We start from the raw sequence: 21020 nt of genomic DNA on the forward strand, positions 1-21020 counted from the left end.
GGACTCCCCTTATATTCTGTTAGTCTGCAATTATGTGTTCTTGTTATGATTGTTTTCTCATTAACTAACAATCAAAACAGCTAACTTTATTAAGTACTCACTCTATGTCAGGCACTGTGCTGAAATCTTTGTAGTCTATCGCAGTAACTCATAATCTTGGTTTTATCATCATCAACTTGAACTCCGTAGTGGTGTATCTCTCACAGAAATGTAGATAACTAACTTTTATTCAACAACAATTTGTACATGCAATTAATATCGCATAGGAATAAACTGGGAGAGCCCTACTCTATGGCTTAGGTACAGGGGTTTGTCAGAGCCTGACTCATTATGCTACCTCAACAGCGAAACATTTCTAAGCTTTTAATTGAGAAAATCTTACAAAATTGGGTTAGGGACTCTGGAAGGACAGGAGGAGGGTCAAGGGAGAACTTTGAGCCTTCTTCTTATATCTGTTCTCAAAATCTGAAAAAAAAGAAGTCAAGACTGTGGGCAGCATGGTCCAGTCATACCTTTTCTCGGATCCAATTTCTGAGTGTCTTAAGAAAACAAAACGTGCACACTCTTCTTGAACTGCTGTGTGAATCTGACACTACCACTGGCCTTTAACACTTGACTTTGCCTACTTACTAAGGAGTAGATACATCGTACTTCTCAGTGATTTCATTTGGCAGACAGGAAAGTCAGTTGTTTTCTCAATGAAGTAATGAATGGTAAAGTTTTGCTTTAAATATGCAAGAAATTATCAAAATTCATTGAGTCTAACTTACATTTTTGTGTTTTTCCCCCTCTGTTTTATTGAGATATAATTAACTTACAGCACTGTATTAGTTTAAGGTATACAATATAATGATTTGACTTACATATATTGTGAGATGATTACCACAGTAGATTTGTGTGTTTCTTAAAATATATGCCTGAAATCATTAACTACAGATATATTTTGTCTCTCTCCATAAATAATAAATATAGTTTACAGATATTTGGCATATATAAATATATATGTATATATATATAAATTGTTTTAGTTTAGCTTTAACATAGCATTTCTAGAATTATGAAAACTGTAGTTATTTTTAGTTGGAATGTGGTACATATTGCCTCTTGGATTATAGGAATCACCTAAAATGTGAAATGAAAAGGGCAGTGAAAAATGTGTATAAACACATTAAAGATTAAAAAGTGGCTGAGTCTAGTGAAAGGAAGTGATCTTATGAATTAGTAATGAAAGTGCATTTACAGGTTATTGTCTTACTGGAGTCTGAGTTTTAACAGCTGCTAGTAGTTTAAACTAATAGAAGCCTGAATAGCCCATAATAATTTGAGTATTCTGTTTATGGATTATTTCTTAATAGAAACACTGAATAGTATTGCCTCACTGAAATTACCTCAAGGTGTAATTATAAAAATGAAATAAGTAACTGTATTTTGTAAACATGAAAGGTGCTTCTTCTCACTGTGCGTGTGTGTGTGTGTGTAATATAAATTATAAAAATTATGTTTATTAACTAGTAGTTTTAGAAGTTATTTGAAACTTCATTTAGATCCATGAATACAATTGTTACAGTTTCAAAGTATATTGGACTGAAAAAGTTATATTTGTGTAACAAACATATAGAATTATAAGAGTATTAAGTTAAATTGGAGGCCACGTATTTTAGAAGCAGAGGTTGCCATATAACAGTGAATGCATTAATAATATGCCATTTTTATGTGTTATTTGATCAGGTACCAGATTCTTCACTGATTTATACATGAGTAACACTGATCATTTACTCATTTTTACTTTGTGTGCTTGAAAAGAAACTACATATTCTTAAGATCATTCTAAAGTTTAAATGTTTTATTAATTTTCTAGCCCTTTCTGCAGCTTGCTGGAAGGAGGGATGTTTTCTTATATTCACAGCTGATAATACTAGTTTTTAAACTAAAGCAGTTAAAAAAACACAAAGGGCAATAATCTTATTCTAAGCAAAGCAAACATTTTAGATAATAGCTTTTAAATATTATGTCTGAGACACCACATTAAATGTAGTCATGTTATGTTCCTCATTATTACAATTATCTTAACAATAATCACATATTATTTTTTTCCCCTTTAATAAGAAGAGAAAATATAAAGTAAGTGGAATTTGAGTATCTCAGATTTGTCTTGCACTGTATCAGGTACTTTGGTGAGATGTAAAGAAATCTCCAAACCTCTATTCCTGAAGAGTTTATGCTATTAAAGTTCAGATAAAAGATTTTTTTAAAAATCATAAAAAACAGTAAAAGTATTATGTGGATAAATGCCAAAGGATGTGATAAAAATTAATGTGTTCTAGAAGTGAAAAGAATGAAAGTTTTAAATATAATTTGCTTGAAAGAAGTATGCTTACATTTTATGATGTTGGAGGAAATCAGATTTAATTACAAACTCTTTGCTATGTTTTTGAACCAAGACCACCTCAATCTTAGTTCTACTGACCTGCTGTTCTGATGAAGAATCCTCAGCAGCCTGTTGGAGCATGGTGTGTCAGTAAAACATGCACTATCTTTTCTTTATTTCCAGGCATACTTCCGACAGGGTGTTGCCCTCCAGTACCTTGGACGTCATGCCGATGCCCTGGCAGCGTTTGCATCTGGGCTGGCTCAGGATCCCAAGAGTCTCCAGCTTCTGGTGGGGATGGTAGAAGCTGCCATGAAATCTCCCATGAGAGGTAAATATGATAAAAGTATTTGGTCTGACACTAATTTAAAGTAGAACATTTCTAGCCTTTGAAGACTTTAGACTCAGGCATTGAGAATAGATAGGTTATCAAATTAGCTAAGACTGAGTATTTTAGACAAAACATGACCAAGAATCACTGTCAGTAGCTGATATTAATGAGGCAGAATAGGATGGTGGTAAGGCCACTGGCCTGGAAGTTTGTGGACCTCAGTTATATTTTTGAATTTTTCATGAACTAACTATATTACTGGGTAAATGAATCAACTTTTCTCTGGATTTCAAGGTTACCTGAAGAATTCTTATTTTTTTGTAGTTAAGATTTTGTATCTGTAAACCATAACACTTCTAGTAGTAAATTGATCTGTGGGACCAATATGCCATCTAGAAATAATCAAATAATAGAAGACATTAGACATTCTAATATTTCATAAGAGGAAATATGGATCTAACTGTAGGATGTGTCTAACATTTTCCAGAAAAGCATTCAAAGATTATGTTGAATTAAAAGGAAAGAGACAGAAACAGATACATGATTTTCTCCTGTTACTATTATTTTATACCAGTCAGTCTAGTGGGAAAACACTAGATTGACAGTAGTACTGTGGAGGTCGAAGGTGTTCTAAAGTGCAAACCAGACTGGCTTCCCTTTGAGGAACATTGATTTTTGAGGAATGAGTTCTTGGGAAAATTGGACTGAATGTGTACACCAGTTGTCTTCTTTGCAGAGTGATGGAGACACTAAGGCATATTGATGGCAAACAGTAGACAGCTAACGATGTTCCATAATAATTAGTTTATGTCAAGAAAAACTCTGTTTTTGTCTCTGAAGTGGTACATTTCTTAATGAACCTAAGAATTTTGATGGTAGTATCATTAGACATTATATCTAATTTTGAAAATGTTTGCAGCATTAGATAATTTTAATATACTGGATAGTATGGTACTTGGCTCAAAATATGTGCTAAGTAAAATTTTGATGAACTAAATGGTACTCATATGGTCTCTGAGTAATTCATAGCTATAAAAACATACTTTCCTGAAAGTCAAAGATTTCATGTTTTAGAAAAAAGTGGTAAGGAAACCTCTCTTCTTGCGATTTTATAACCCCATACAAAGCTGAGTTTTTGCTGCAGGAACCTAATGGCTTCTCCCACTGGGGGACCTGCTGTTAATAAACTCTGACTCAGAGCAGATGCACTTTGGAGCTCCAGGGCTTGGTGGGGGTGGGGGAAATGGACAACAACAACAACAAAATCAATCTGTCTCTCCTTTCCATTTTTCTAGTATTTTCTCATTCTCTCCCTATACCCCTCTGCAAGGAATTTACATGGAATGTTTTTTATTTAGTTCATGAAGATGTCCCTTCTTTATTCTGAGGTGTTTCTGCTGCTGCCGCCTTAGAATATTGGAGTGAATATGTTGAGATCAGCAGAATCATACTTACCATTTTGCCTTTGAAGCAGTTTGTTTAGATAAATATAAGCAATCTTTTCTGCACTGCAAGAAATAGCTCAGTTCTGCTGTCACCCTTAGGGTTTTCTGTGCCATGTTCTTTCCCATCTTACACTGAGGGACCTAAGGGTGACCCTGGAGAAAACTGCATCTTACAGGTGCCTGGAGCACTTCAGTATTTTCTTCTCTTTTCTTAAATCAATTTAACTTATTTATTTTTGGCATTGCCTTTACCACTGTATCTATTCCAGGGGAGCTTTTCTTATCAACATCTTATGGAAAGACTTGCTTTGCAGAATGTTGTTCTCTGTATCATCTCACATCTCAGTGACCTCTCTTTTTGTCATATGGTTGTAATTCACAAAATCTGTCATCATTTGCTGCCCAGTTTTTTACCCACTGTTTATTTTAGTCTCCTGCAGTGTTCTCAGTTTCTGCCATTGTTGTGTAGGTGTGCAGTCTGGGTCACTGCTATATAGAGGTCTCGTCTGTTGTGTCAATTGTTCTTGTTTTGTAATTCTTAAATGCCGCAGAGGAAGTCCCTGGTCCAGGCACTTCTGTAAGCAAACAAAGCTCCCATGGTGTAGTGTTCCTGGGGTTTGGCCTTTTTGGGAAGTTTCAAGATTTTTTTTTAAGGTAGGACTAATCTGTATTAATAAACCCTTATCCCCAAATAAATATATTTATCCACACTGAAACTTACTTGATTTTTTTTTTCATATTGTTGTTACCTATATTGCTAACTGAATTAAGTCTTTATTTTTGTGGTTTCATTCATGCTTACCAGTGAGATATCAATTAATCTACTTCTCCTGTGGATATATTTGCATCACTATATGTAGTGTATTTTCCTTAAATCATTTATAAAGGTATACAAATAAGTATTAATATAAATGAGACTTTTTCATGACTTTTCAAATTATCCTTTTACTGTTTATCCATTTCTCCTTTTTAATAGTCTTTTAGCAGTTTCAGTTCATTGTGTCTTATAAATGTTTATGCAAATTTGGATTGTGTAGCATAGTACTACTGCCAACCACAGATTTAATAATATCATTACAACGTGAGATTGATTTTACCTTTATTTGTTCCTCTGAAGATGCCAGGGCTGTTTCTTGCTAAGGGTTCTCTTGTGTATATTTTCTCTCCTCTTGTTAATTCGGTAATCTAAAGACTATTACGCTTATGGGCTATCACCTGTCGTGGTGTTTCTACCAGCTTTAGACGACCTAGGAAGCAGATTTTATGGAAAACTGGTGGAAAATGGTTGTTGAATGTTTAAACGTTTCTCTCAGGGTCACGCTGGGGCTCACCTCTTATTTATCTGATTGTCCACCCTTGGTAACTCTTTTCTGATTCTCTTTTAGGTGGCCGTCACTTTTCACAGATGGCCTGTTTCTGCATTGTTATGTTAAAAAAAATAGACTTTCCCCCCAAATGATTGGAATCTAATTCCAACCCTGTCATTGCTATTCCATTGACTGAGCAAGGTGGCTTCCTTTCTCTAGACCTCAGCCCTTATCTGTTAAAAAAAAAAAAAAAAAGGGATATGATAATATCTACCTCCTGATGTTGTTTTGAGAATCAAGCATTGGCCCCTTAGGACGCCTTCCCCCTGCGGTATGATGCCCTTCCCCTCACTCTGGAGATGGGCAGCAGCCGTGGTGAGCTTGCTCCTGCACCTATGATGTGGGTGTGGAACCAACACAGCACAGGACACATGGTCCGCTTGATCAGCACTCTGTGCCTGGAAAAACTGTGTTTCTCCTGAGCATCAATGTATTTTTATCTAAAAGGTCTAGAAAGTTTTTAAATGATTGTTTATTCTTTTGCTTTGTCCTCTATGAAGCGTTAGAGGTCAGTGTCCCGGCCACTGTTAAGAAGTGTGCCAGGGCTTACAGGTCTCTGTGGTGAGTTTTCCTTACTTTCCACTCACTCCGACCTCTCTGTTTTCCACCTTATTTCTATAGAAGGCCTTCAAATCCTTTTGGAAAGAAGTAGAATATAAATAAACACCCAAACGAACCCAGAAAAATGTGAAGTGATTCAGACAAAGAGCTAAACCTTGTCTGTTTTTCTTTTCTTTTCTGTTTTTTTTTGTTTTGTTTTGTTCTGTTTTTTTGAGGAGAATTAAGTTTTTCTTTTAGGGTGAACCAAAAGGTTTTTTTTAAAAAATAGTGGTAAAATGTACATAACATAAAATTAACCATTTTTAGTTATACAGTTCAGTGGTATTAAGTATGTTTACAATGCTGTGTAACTATCAGCACCAGCTTTCTCCAGGACTTTTTCATCTTCCCAAATTGACACTTTGTACTCATTAAACAGTAATTCCTCATTCCCCTCAACCCTGCTCCTGGCAACCACCAAGGTACCTCCTGTAAGTGGAATCATGCAATATTTGTCCTTTTGTGACAAGCCCAGTGGTTTTCACTTTTGTTTCCTATCTAAGGAATTAGCCTAGGAAAAGGTAAAAATTAAAATGAAGAAAATATTATGAACTTTACCTGTAAATTTTGTTTTGGGGAAGTACTTTACCCTCGTAATACTTGGCTTACTTTCTCCTTTTGTCAGTAGTTGCTGTTCCCTCTTTGGATCCCTGTTTTGGAGATTTTATTCCAGGATTGTTTCAGTCTTGTGGATTTGCAATTCAGTATTACATTGTATCCAAGAATAATTGGTAGTGGTATCAAGAAGTTTTTAGGAAAGTTGAAGCCTTTTTAGTCATGTATGCCAGTGAAATGTTGTGAGGATAACCTGGAAGGCCCCAGAATGTCTTCAGAGTGCCTGAGACAGATTGAAGTCTGTAAAAATTTTAGTTACCTTGGCCAGCGGAGCATCATTCCTTTGGAGTAAGATGCCGTGCTTGTTAAATGCATTTATTCCTAAAATACTGTATATTTTAAAATATGTCTAAAGTTTATCCCTTGCTCTCCATCTGTTTTGTCATTGCAAATATAGGACTTTTCCTCTAACTGATTTTCCTGGGTTTTATCTCTTTCAAACCAGTCTATGCTTTGCTTTCCTTCTAGAATGAACTTTCTAAAATATAAATGTAATCTGTCATTCTCTTATTCATAATTCTGCATTTTCCCTCCTTGCCTACAGGACAGAGGCCAACCTCCTTAGTATAAAAGATCTTACCCCTCTTTCATTCTCATCACCAAGGCACTCTCAGCTAAAACTACCCGCAGTTCTTGGAAAACACTGTTTTCCGTATCTTCAGTTTCTATTCAGATATCATTACCTCCAGAAACCATTCCCAGACCTACCTGAGTAGGTTAGCCACTTTAGCACCTTTCTCCTCTGGGCTCCCATAGCGCATCCTACCAGTGCTAAGGTGTCTGGATTGAAAGTTGTATCATTATATTACAAATTACTAAGAAAAAAGAAAATGCTAATGGTGAAATGATAACATAGTTCTTTCTTGTCACTTTTTATTTTATATAAACTGAAAGAGCTCTTTTAGCCCCAGTTGGACATAGAAATAACCAATCACTGTGAGGCACCATTGAGTTCAAGGTATTAAACATCAAATTCAGAGATGTTAATATGTAAATAAATGTGCATCTCAGAACTGATGAAATATAATGTATCTTTTAGCTGAGTGTGATGATGTGTTTATTATTAGCCTCTACTACATTCCTACAAGCTCTTCAAGTGTCAGGAACTACAACTTTGTTTATCTTAAATTCTTAAAACCTTTACGTTTTGAAAGCATGTAACTGGTGTTCAGTGATGGTTGCAAAGGGCCTTTACATTCTTATGAAGTTGTTTTGACATTGGGTATTTTATATATTATGTATAGTTTCTAGAAAGAAAAACATCTTAACAGCTACAGGCTGCCAAAACCCTGTTCCACCTAGCCTGAGAAAATCACAAAGTTATTCCTTTTGCCAGCAGCCTAAGTTTTTTCTAGAATAGGAATTAGAGTCGTAGAATGGTATAGTTGGAAGGATTCTCAGAGATCACTTAGTCCGGCCTATACATTGTTTTATACATTAAAAAAACTTACCCTACCACTTATATTTATTAAATGAATATATAGCTGCTAACCAGATCTTCTGATTAGTGAGTGTGAACCAGTTAGACATAATTACAGCCCAAAGCAGAGAAGTTTGACATTAAAGCATTTTTAAAATTTACGTAAGGGGAAATTGACTTTTTTGTGTGGTATATATATGTATCTTTACACATGCATAGATGCACACATAGATATTTTTACATGTATATACACATATTGTATTTAATATTGACATATGCATATTTATAACATGTATGGGTTTATGTAAACTATACCACAGTCATAACTGATGCATATAATAAAGGGAGAAAATAAGGTTATGTGGCTTTGAAATTCAGGTTTCTTTATCCTAAGCTCAGTATTTTCTCCATTATCCCATATCAGCTTCCTTCCTTATAAATATTCTCTGGTTCTTTAAGCTGGCCTGACCATCATTCCATGCAGCTATCCTGGTGCCTTTGTTTAGGACAAACCTTCTGCCTAAAATACCTTCTACCAGCAGAAAAAAAGCAAAGATTTGTCTAAGTCCTACCCTTTCCTCAAGAAATCAAGTTATGCTTTTATGAAGCTTTTTGATTACCCTTGATGGTCACTCCCTTTTCCAAACTCATGTAACATATACTGTATATGAGCTTGCATTATAATTTGTCTTTTAAAATATTTATAGTCTCTTTCCTATATACTGCAAATGGAAGTTTGACCTTTTGCCTCTTGTTTTTATTTAGTAAAAACTTGTACAAGTGAAGATTTCTTTTTCTCTTGGGCATCTTCCAGGGATTTCCCTTGGCCTTCTACTTGTGCAGTGTTCTCTCTTCTTTCTACTTCTGTCTATGTTTAAAGCTCCATTGGATGGCTCTCTTTTTGAACTTAGCCATGGTTACTGTGGTTTAAAAAAATCACTAGCTGAAACGTAGACTCTTTGCTGGCCATCAGTCATTTTGAACTGTCAGTGTCTGAACATCTTCTTCTCTTCTGGGAGTTTCCTTCTTATACTTCTACCTCCTGCTCTCCACTATAAAAATGAAGACATGAGATCCTAATTTTCCCCTTTTTCTTTATAATTGGAAGTCCACCTTTGAATTAGGAGCTAAAGGCTCAAAGAAGAAGGGATACACAGAATTTGTCCTGGTGGTGGCGGGTGGCAATAGTGATATGCATTTTCCAAGGGTGGCATTTGGTAGTGGTGGAGGAAGCATTGCAAATTTTGGTGTCCTGTGTTTAGTTGCCACAGTTATGTTACCTTTAGCAGGTAGCTTTTATGGCATGATTTTGACTGTGGGTCAGGAGCTCTGGTTTTCCACCCTTCCCTGTAGCCACTCAGTGCATTTCTTTTCTACTTAAACCAACCAGAATTTCTTTCTTGTGTGAACAACTAAGAATTTTGTCTAGTCTCAGAGAGCCTGGACTTAGAGCCCTGCAATGGGTTCTTGTCTTGGCTCTGTCCCAAGCTGTCTGACCTTGCATGAATCTCTTAAATACTCAGATTCTTCGTTTCTTAAGTAAGAGTGCTTTCAAGGTCTTTTCAGCCCTAAAATGCTATCATTTTTTGCTTCTGCTAATTGGTCAGTGGGATGCTAATGTGATCATCACTGGCTGCCAAATCCTTCAGCAGTTACCACCAAAATTCTGCTCATAGCTGTTTTAATATGGCTTTGTTCTTTTCCTGTTCTAGGAATTCTGGGTTCTCGTGCCTGTATTTAACCCTATTGGTTAGCTAGTGTTTACTGGTACTGTGCACTGCTTGCATCTTGACAGGTGTAAAAATGTTCTTTGTTCTCTGTTTAGTGATCTGATTGAAGGGAAAAAATGCTTTAGGCACTAGTAGGTTTTGAGGTTTCCGTGGTAATGTTGATTCAGAGGAGAGCTTCTTAGTGGATAGTTGATTTAAATTCATAAATTGTGAAAATTACATTTTAATGCAGTGCTATTGGCTGAGAGATTCACAATTTAAAGAGACCAACCTTTCATAGTTTTTTTTTAATATATGCACAGTGGAACACGTAATATGAAATAGTTTTTCAAAAAAGCTAACAACAAATGTGTTATAAGTGCTACCTCATTGTAGGGTTAGTCATTAGCTCTGCAGTTGTCTTAAAAAAAAAAAAAAGACGAGGGAGAAGGAGCTTAGAGGTCCTTTACTTTCAAAAATAGCTTCAAATGTAAAAAAATCTCCTTGTGGCTTCCTGACCCCTAATCTGTGTTCTTTCCAAACACCACATGAAAATAAAATGAGATCAACATTAATTTTGTGTTTCATCCTACCTTAGTGAACACAGATGATTTCTTCATGCTTTCATTTGTCACCACAGCAAAAATTGATAATACTTTTTTATGTGGTCATACTGGTCTCAGAAGCAGCAGTGGGCTCTTGGATGCCAGTGAGGATGGTGGTTATTTTATTGGGAGAGCTTCTTTTATTGTATCTTCGGGGAAAAAGGTGGAATTTATTAATCAGTCATTCAGATTCAGGTTTAACAAACATTCATGGAAGCCAGGTGTGTGAGGGACTTTCACCCATGTGGAAATGGCAGGTTTTAAAATTTAGTGCCAACATTGTGCCAGTTGCTATGGAGTTGTAATAAAGTATTAAACAGTCCTAGAGTGGGCTTCAGAGTTAGCTGGGAAGCTAAAAATTAACACACATCGAACAACTTTGAAATGGTTAAGGGCCAAACTGCAATACTAACTATAAAAATGCAGTAGAAGTTTAGATACAAAGATCAGCGTGGGCTGGAGGGCCCAGGGAGTGTGCAGGCAGACCTCATTTTACTGTGTTTCGTTTTATTGTGCTTCACAGATACTGTGTGTGTTTGTTTTGATTTTTGTTTTCTTTACAAATGGAAGGTTTGTGGCAACCTGTGTCAAGTGAGACTATCGGCGCCACTTTTCCAACAGCATTTGCTCACTTGGTGTCTCTGTGTCACATTTTGGTAATTCTCGCAGTATTTCACACTTTTTCATTATTATTGTATCTGTTCTGGTGACCTGTGATCAGTGATTTTTGATGTTGCTATTGCAAAGAATAATGACTCGCTGAAGGCTCAGATGTTGGTTAGTATTTTTTAGCAATCAAATACTTTTTAATTAATTGGTTTTTTTTAAGATACCATATAATAGACTATAGTATAAACATAACTTTGATTTGCACAGAAACCAAAACTTTTATGTGATTTTCTTTATTGTGATGTTCACTTTATCGCAGTGGTCTGGAACCAGACCCACAGCATCTCCGAGGTGTGCCTGTATACAGTAGAGGCGGGACACGGGTGAGAAGCCTGAAATATTTTGAGAGGGCAGAACCATTCAGGGAAAGGGGTGGGTCCTGATCAAAGAAGGACCATGGCGAGGATGTGTGGCATACGTGTGAGAGGGTGAGGGAGGGAGATTACTGGACTGAGGCTGGTGTTACGGAGTAAGATGGATACGTGGATAGTGAGGGTGGTGCTAGATTAAAAGGTTGAGTTTGTACTTGAAACAGGCCATAAAAAGGTATGATAAACATTTGTTTCTAGAACGTATTAGAAAAGATTGTTTTGTATACCATCGTACATTCTCTTATTTTCTTTTTTCTTCAGACTCCCTCGAGCCCACTTATCAGCAGCTTCAGAAAATGAAACTGGACAAGAGTCCCTTTGTGGTCGTGTCTGTGGTTGGGCAGGAACTTCTGACAGCTGGCCATCATGGGGCCTCTGTGGTTGTCTTAGAAGCCGCTCTGAAGATTGGCACCTGCAGCCTCAAACTGAGAGGTTCCGTTTTCTCTGCCCTGAGCAGTGCTTACTGGTCTCTTGGAAACACAGAGAAGAGCACTGGATACATGCAGCAGGACTTGGATGTAGCCAAGACCTTAGGTAGAGTGATGCTTCTCTCCTCAATGTCAGCAAGAAAGGAAGTAATGCTGGTTAACCTGACATGAATGGGAATAACATGTGCAAGTGAAAAGTGGTTGTATCTCTAGAACATTCTCTGTTTTAGAATACTCGGGTCTTTAGGGATTTTTACTTAACGAGGTACCGAGGCTTCCAAATGACCAAGAGATATGGATTAACATATTCATTGCCTCCTCAGAGATGTGGGCTCACAGATTTAATACCCCAAATGATAGTATTTGTGGGTGAATCTTTTACCTTAATTTTAATTTTGCCTACATTAGAATGAACCATCATTTTGTTGGAGGAGACAGTATAGTGCAGTGGTTAATGATGTGGACTGTGGAGCCAGATTGCTGAATTTAGAATCCTGGCTCTGCCATTTACTAGCTGTGTGACCTTTGGCAAGTTACCTCACTCCTCTGTGCTGTGGTGGTTTATGAAAATCATTGCAGTGATTATTCAAGGACTGGCAGGATTGCAGTAAGAGAAGGGATGTGGTGAGTCTGTTGTCAGCATACCAGTAAAGAAGCAATATGTTATGGTAGGTTTGAAGTCAAGAGACCAAACCAACAAGCTGGTGGTTGTTCAGAACCAAAGCAATGAGGCGACTCAAACAGCAGCTGGTTTGCGTCAAGCTGGTTTGTTAACCTCTCATTTCCGGGACGCTCTAGGACCATAACTCCCCACATAGAGTCTTGTAGAAGAAGAAAATATTTTTCTAAAAGAAGGCAAGTGAAATCTTAGCTAGTAGATCTATGGCTTTTAAATTAAGATGACCATTATATATTACAAATAATGCTGTAACTTAGAGAAATTTTATTTATTTATTTTAAACCCAATTCAGGTGACCAGACTGGAGAATGCCGAGCTCACGGAAATCTGGGCTCTGCATTCTTCTCCAAAGGAAATTACCGGGAGGCTCTCACTAACCACAGGCATCAGTTGGTGCTTGCCATGAAACTCAAGGATCGAGAGGTAGGAATTTTATCTGCAGACAAAAAGCAGTTTCTTGAAATATATTTTCAATTTTTTTTTGGCTGTTCAAATGTTTTAGGTAACTTAAAACATTACTTTCAGAAGTTGATAATCATTGCTTTTACTTTCATCAACAATCAGATGTTGGATATCTGCCACGTACAGTCCTTAGAGACAAAGAGATAAGACATGGTGCCTGACCTCAGGCTCTGACAACTTGGTCAGATGCATTGTTCTTATTCTCTTCAAAGGTGCTGTGGAGTAGACGTATGTAAAATTAGCAAAGAGCTATGTCATCATGATATATTTATTAAATTAAAGTAGCGTACATTATGCTTTATCCGAGATGGAGTATTACTACTGTGAATCCTTTACGTTGTTTCTTTGGTGGATTTTTAACTCAGGTGGTAGAAGCTTATTAAGGTGAGAGGCCTGAATTGTAATGATAAAGAAATATCATTCTAATCTTTTCTAGATAAATGAAATGTAATATTCCCTGAAACTTGATATCCAGTAGGTGCAACATGATGGTGCCTACACAGTGACAAGAGGGTGGGTTTCTCATGAAATAGATCCAGATTTGAATCCTTGCTCAAGTTCTTCGTGGCTCTGGGATCTTGGGAAAATTATTACTTTAAACTTCTCTTTGCTTGTGATTTCTTATTCAGAAAATGATGATTCTATTTATTCTATACACAGTTGTGATAAGACTATAAATAATACATGTAAAGTACCTAGCTTGGTACCTGAAATTCCATAATGAAATTCCATAAATGGTAGTAATAATATAATATTATAAATAAGAAGGAGAAGGTTAATAACAGAGGCAACAATAAATTTATCTGTGTGTTGGGAAATATGTTTAGTTATATTTACATCTTAGAATTTCACTATAGGACATTATGGAGTTTAATTATGTTGTTCAAATGACCCGGCATCTTCCTGTCTCTAGAACATAGTCAAGTACTAGAAAGGAATTGGGAAAGAAAAAAGCCTTTACTCCAAGGCATGCTGGAATTTCCCCTTGGGAAGGCTGGACTTCTACAGAGTCTCTCTCATCCATGGGTGTCGAAAAAAGCCTTTGAAAGCTACCAAAACAGACCATTCACAGGCCGTGGACTTCTGACAGTTTTATTCCCAAGAAAGTTGCCTCAACCCTTTTGTCTTTGTGTCTTGACTCTTAGTTTACAAAGAATTCTTATAAGCCAGATGATCTGATTTCTTAATCTTAAGAGGATGAAAAGAGGGATCCAATTTCTAGAGGCAGATATACTGATGGCATGGAGCAGTGAGAGCCAATTTTAAGAACTAAAACAGCATAACTATCTAGATAGGGCCACTTAGTGAACGAACAGATAGCTATATATATGTCCAGAGCTGGATTTGTATTTTGTTTTCCTAATCTTTGAGATGTATATGTTGGCCCAATTACTAGATAGGGCAGAATTTTAATTAGGGAAATAGGGTTGTGATGTTAAAAAGGAGAAGAGAATTTTTTCTGCCTTCCCCTTTCTTAATAGTGTAACTTTCTACAGCCTGTGTTACCTAGATTTCATAAATCTTTGCTGTACAATGGATTATTAAGAAATCATTGAATTATAAGGATGGAAGGGGCCTTGAAAGAATACTGGTACCAGTTCCCTCCCCAGAACTTTCCCATCTTAGAGTTGCCACCGCACAGACTCTCTCTTTGCCTTCCTCTGGCCTCTGCAGTCCACAAGCCTGCCTGCTGAGAAATTTTCCTCGTGTACAATCCTCTCTCAGGGTGAGAGACCCTGAGACTGATTTTTAAACCTATTTCCCTTTTCCCCTCTAATGATAGAGAAGGCCCAGCTACTGTAGTTAAGGGTCTGTGGACTCTCCTTTACTATTTAAAATTCCATTCATCTTCTCCTCAAAGTTTCTGATTATCAAAACCTTAGTAATTTCCACAGCCTTCTCTGGTGGTTCCCCCTTCCCTCTAGCCCACTGTGTTGTCAGTTAGCTGTAGCTTGACCACAGGAGAAGCCCTGTTCTGGGATGTTCTGCTGTCTAGCCCATGCTTCTGCTCTGTGTTGCTGAAACATACTTACCTGATTTCTAGACTGATCTATAGAATTTCTCTTTTCTTTCACTGTGTCTCTTCTGTTGTGTTTGCCTAGGCAATTGTAGGGTACTATTAATTTTCTTGAGAATTTTAATGTTATTTTCTTACCATTTCTCTTAATTTTTAAGGTTATATTGGAGTGCTGCTTCTTACCCGCCTGCAATTAACTGAAATCTTTATTTCTACATCCCTGAAACTAACCATCAGTTGTTAAGATTGGTGTTAATATTGGTTCAGAACTTAAAGGAATATACAATATGTCTAACAGGAGCTATTGCAATAATATGTATTTTATTTAGATTCAGAGTTTTAGTTGGCCAGTCTTGTGGGATTTAATGCAGTTAAGTCTGACGTCTGCTCACGAAGCACCTGACGTGTATGTGGCTCTGTGCTGAGGGCTCAGGGTCTAGGCACTGGGTGTGTGGTCACCCCCCTGTCCCCACCGCCAAGAGGCTTGTGTTCCCTTTGAACATAAATATTAAAACACTGCTTGAGCAATAAATGATGCTCTCTTAATCGCTGCCAAAATTCTGGAATTCCAGAGGAGAGACCGACCAGTACAGACTTGAGGAAACTTCATGGAACAGGTAGAACTCAAGTTGGCTTGAGTGAGATGTAGAAATTGGCATATGGGGTTCAAAACCTGGCTAGCATATTAGTCATGTTTTGCTGAGTGATGAGATAGTTGATTCCTTTAGCAAAGAACAGATACTTTCTGCCATCCTGTTATATATATTATGTATATATAGTCTATTATGGTTTTGTTTTTCATAAGTAGGAGTATGATATTGTTTCCCAAATGTTTTTTCACTTAATAGTCTTGAACCCCTTTTCATGTTAGCACATACAGATCAACCACGTTCTTTTGAACTTCTGTGTATTTATATATATTATGGATAAACCATTCATCTGTGATGGAATGTTCAGGGAGGATTTTTCCTTTTACAAACATGGTTGCGGTGAAAAAGACCTTTTACAAGTCTCTCTGTAGATGTTTAGGAGGAGAGTATTATGGAGCAAGGGGGATCTCTGGGTCAACAAGTATTATACGTATTTTAAATTAAAAGATTTTCTTAATTTGCTCACCACAAAGGCTCTGTAAACTCATAAGCACTTCATATTATCTTTAGATTTTTTCAAATTGATTGGCAGACTAAAGCCCTTAATGATAACTCAGTTACAGTGCTTACTGATTATCTGTAATGGTGGTCCTCTCCCCATTTTAACTGGCAGCTTCTGGAAGGAAAGAAGAATAGCTTATTTATATTGACTATCTCATTCATTTGTTCATTCAACACATGTTTACTTGGTGACTTGGTACTTAACTGCGTGCCAGGTGATAAATGCCCTTCGGTCTAAAGATAAATATACCATTGTTTCTTGCCCTCAAGGTGCTCAAATCTTCTGTCAGACCTACTGTAGTGTTCCAGTTCAGTGCTGATAAATACTTAGCGCCTGGAGGAAAAATGTTGAGGGTATACAGTAGGTAACGGGTGCTTTCCTCTCCTTGGTTCTTATGAATAGTAGTCTGTGTTTTACTCAGATCTGGAGAGGAAACCTCCTGAAGCCCAATAGTAAATGCCAACTAAATTTACTCATTTTTTTCTTCAATTGCTTTGCTGTCAGTAATAACTAAAATTTAAAATTCACATTTAATAAGGCTACTTTTTATATTCTCGTAATGCCTCCAACATGAAAATTTTTTAAAATGAAATTTCATTTTAAAGGCAAATCGTAATCGTTATCAATTTGTAACACCTGTGGGTTCACAGGAACAGTTACTGTCCCCCCAAAAAGACTACTTGACTTTGTGAGAAAATCAAGCCTTTTGGATTTCCTTCAGGATGTGGCTACAGGAAATTAATTAGATGTTTTTTAATGACATCATCCTGACCACAGCACTTTCTCCGAAAACAATGCTGTTTTTCTTGGAGCTTTCTGCAGACATTTTCTACACCATGTATGTTAGTATATTAGTAATGCTGGTGTGAAATCCACACAAAGGTTTATGGGATGCGTGTGTGTGTGAGAGACAGAGAGCAAGAATGTAGTGAGGTAACCACTTAACTTCCAGTAGTACAAGAGAGTGGGTTAAAAGGTAAAAAACATTCCATTTTAGTTGAGAGTCATATCCTCACAGGGAGTATTAAGTTCAGGAGCGGATGCTTGGCAACCTTTACAGGGGTGTGTATCTTACAGTCTTTTGAGAAACAAACAAGATTGTTAAGTAGTAACTCTTCAAATCACTGAAGACTGTAGGACTTGGAAAGGAGACACTTGGTGGAGAGTGGAGGTTAGACATCAGTTTCTTGATTGTGCTCTTTGTATTTTGTGTAAAACGGCTGAGTTAGACCATCAGGGCTTACAATGAGTTAGAAAAAGCTCTTTTTCTCCAACTGATGAAATAATTATTACCTCAAAGGAAATAGCACACCCAGTGAATATGTGTTTATGTATGTGTACTAAATGATATGTTTGCAAATCATTCTGCCCTCAACTGTTCCATTTTTTTCCAACTATACTTTTTTAGGTTCTAATTTATCACACTTACCTATTACATCTTTGTTACGATTACATTGTCCTCTCCTAGCCATAGCATTTTGCATTCTCTTCCTCTACAGGGTAGAAGGAGCTTCAGACTAGCAACTGGGAGAGATAAATTTGAATCCTGGTGTTGCCACTGGTGGTCATATTTCATGGGCAGATCCCTGCTGGAAACTCTCTTAGTTACTGGCTCACGGTCTGTAAACAGAAAGGCCATATCAGATGATCTCTAGAGTCATTTTGCCTGATGAAGTGACCATTGGCTACATGTGGTTATTTTAAATTAATCAGAATTAAATAAAGTAAAAAAAATCATTCCTCCAATCACAGTAACCACATTTTAAGTGCCTAGTAGCCTGTGTGCCTAGTGGCTATCATATTGGACAACCAATATTGGATAATAGAAAAAACCCTATTATCTCAGAAAGTTCTATTGAATAGTGTTATTACAGTCTCTTGTGGCTCTAATGTTTAATCAGAAGACCGAAAGTACATCAGTGTGAATCACAGAACACCTTCTTTTTTCCATAGTACCTGCTAATTATAGGAGAATCATCTGTATTCTCTGTAGATACACAGGAAAAGAAGGAAAGTTCAGTTTTTAATAATGGCAACGTAGCTTATATCAGCCCAGCCACACATAGAAATTATAAACACTAAGCAAAGTATAAAATAAAAAAAAATAAAAAAAAAAAACTATGTGAAGGTGCTAGAGAGTGACCAAAAGCAGGCAGAAATTGGAGGAGAATTAACATTTGGAAGAAGGGAATAACACTAGATGAATTTCCTTGTAATCCTTTTTTTGCTAGAGTGCCAGCACCAGCCTCACAGTGCTACTAAAACTTCTGTAGGAACCTACAGTTTTATTGGTGTGAATACAGAGGACAGAGTTTGGGCTTACAACAGCAACCAGGAAGTGAGGAGGAAACCCCAAAAAGGAGAGAGCTACATAAGAGGACCTCAAAATCTGTGTATAAAATCTTCCCATATCGGGGTAATCCCTGAAGTAAGCATGTGGGGGCAGATTCCAAACAACTCGGCTAAGGCTGAGAGAAACTGAACAGAGATTTCAGTTGTTGCTCACTTCAGAAAATCTTGAAAGTAACCAGGATAAAAGTGATGTGTTAGAAAGAGGGAGCAACAATACAAATGATGGCTGATTTCTTATAAGAAATAAAGGAGTAGGGAAGACAGTGGAACAAGATTTTCAGAATGTTGAAAGAAATAAACTCCCAAGCCCAAAACACTGTCAACTTGGAATTCCATACCCAGCAAAAATAATTTTTGAGAATGAAAGCAAAATCAAGACATTTTCAGATAAGTGAAAACCAAGAAAATTATCAACAGACTTGAACTATAAGAAATGCTAAGGGAAGGTTTTCAGGCTGTTGGAAAATGATATCAAATGGAAACTCAGATCTTTAAGAAGGAAGAATAGCTCCAGAAGTAATACATATGTTGGTAAATATAAAGGACTACTTTTACCTTTTTTCCTCATACAGTCAGCCCTCCTTATCTGAGTGGGTTCTGCATCAGCAGATCCAACCAACCTGGATTGATTCACATTTTATATAAAGGACTTGAGCTTTGCAGATGTGGGTATCCACAGGGGTCCTGCAACCAATCCCCTGCAGATACTGAGGATGATTGTATTTCTTTACAATGTGTATGTCTGTTTAAAGCAAAATTATAACATTAAATTGTAGGATGCACAGCATACTTGCATATATGTTTGATTCTCATATGTTGCTGTTGGAAATGTGAAACAGTATGAGCACTTTATTATTATTATTTATTATTATTTTTTTTTTTTTACAGTATGAGCACTTTAGAAAAAGGTCCTTGCAGTTTCTTTAAAATGGAAACATACACTGGCCCTGTGGTCGAGCAAATCTACTCCTAGGTATTTACCACAGAGAGTTGAAAACATAAGTCCACGAAATGACTTATTCAAGAATGTTTATATCATTTTAATTCATAATAGAAAAATCTGAGAATAGCCCAGGTGTCCTTCAGTGGAAGAATAGATATATAAAGTGCCATTTAGTTGTAAAATACATGCAACAAAACAAATCAATGGTTGCCTTTGGGAGCAGAAGTGAGGGCAGGGACTGACTGGAAAGGGCTACAAATGGACTTCCCAGGATGATGGGAATGTTTTATCTCTTAATATACATTTGGGTTACCTGGATGTATTCATTTGTCAAAACTCATCAAATGATAACATTTAAAATGCTTTTCACTGTGTATAAGTTTTTCATAAAAAAGTAAATACTGAGCTCCAGTTAGTGATATATATGCTGAAGTATTTGAGGAAAAGTATACTAATATCTGAAACTCACTTCAAATTGTTTAAAAAAAAACTGATGAAAAGATGTATAGATATGTGATAAACCACATTTAACAGTAGCACATTTAATAAAAGATGTTAGTAATTGAAGACTCTTAATGAGGATATATTACTATTTATTGTGTAATTCTTTCAAGTTTTCTTTATCTTTGTAACTTTTCACCATGAAATGTTGGAAAAACAAAGAAGAGGATTTAGTGGTGAAAGAGGGATGAGCGGTAATTCTAGTGATCAGACCTCTTGGTTGGCGCGGACCTATATGGAGTAAATTTCACTGGATGCCCCTGTCTCTGCCCCTCCCCCCCCCCCGCCCCCATGCCAAGAAAACAAAATCACACCACAGCTCCCTTTTCCTTCCTGGCTGTATATACACAGCATATCCTGGAATACCATCCCAGCAAAATACTCACATATAGGTGAAACCAGTTTCAACTAAATGTTAGAAACCGATGAATTGCACAGTGGCCTCCTAGGGAGGTTTGGATGGTGTGAGCAGAAACAGGGAATGACAGTCTCTTCAACTCTGCTTTAGTGAAGGTGGGAGTGCTCGCCTTGATTGCATGGCCAGTGGCCTTTTCTTATAGCATTGACTGTGGGGAGCCATGTCTTCTTTGCAAAAAGGTGATAGGATGGGGCAGGAAATACTACTTCATGCAATTTAATAAAAATCACCAGAGCTAACCCTCTCTTTTTATCTTAAGAAATAGGGAGCCTATAGAAATGAAGTGATGTCCCCCAAGATCAACAGTGACTTGCTTAAATTTGTTGTATTCAAGAATAGTGGGCTTTTTTTTGTCAAGATGTGGCACTTCCAAAGATCCTGAATTTGTTCAATATTTTCTCTATGATACAATTTGTAGAAAGTTAAGAGTCCAAGTCATTTAAAATAATGATTATCAGTGATAATTATTATATGTATATACTCAGTGTTTACCATTTATAAATAATTTCTCATTTTCTTTTGCATTATTTCATGTTATTGCTGCAAAAACCCAGAGCTTGTATTTGGA

The 21020-nt window shown here is 36.8% G+C and overlaps 1 protein-coding gene across 3 annotated transcripts in view; it reads left to right on the plus strand.

Annotated features, from left to right (window-relative positions):
• The window catches only part of TTC28 (tetratricopeptide repeat domain 28), a 477930-nt gene that overhangs the window by 226800 nt on the left and 230110 nt on the right, over positions 1–21020 (plus strand). For all 3 annotated transcript variants that reach the window (XM_032471879.1, XM_032471880.1, XM_032471881.1), the window contains 3 exons: positions 2552–2699; positions 11762–12034; positions 12900–13030. In XM_032471879.1, the coding sequence (XP_032327770.1) occupies positions 2552–2699; positions 11762–12034; positions 12900–13030 (552 nt within the window). The remainder of the gene's footprint in view (positions 1–2551; positions 2700–11761; positions 12035–12899; positions 13031–21020) is intronic.

Source organism: Camelus ferus, chromosome 32, assembly GCF_009834535.1.
Source record: "Camelus ferus isolate YT-003-E chromosome 32, BCGSAC_Cfer_1.0, whole genome shotgun sequence".
NCBI lineage: Eukaryota > Metazoa > Chordata > Mammalia > Artiodactyla > Camelidae > Camelus > Camelus ferus.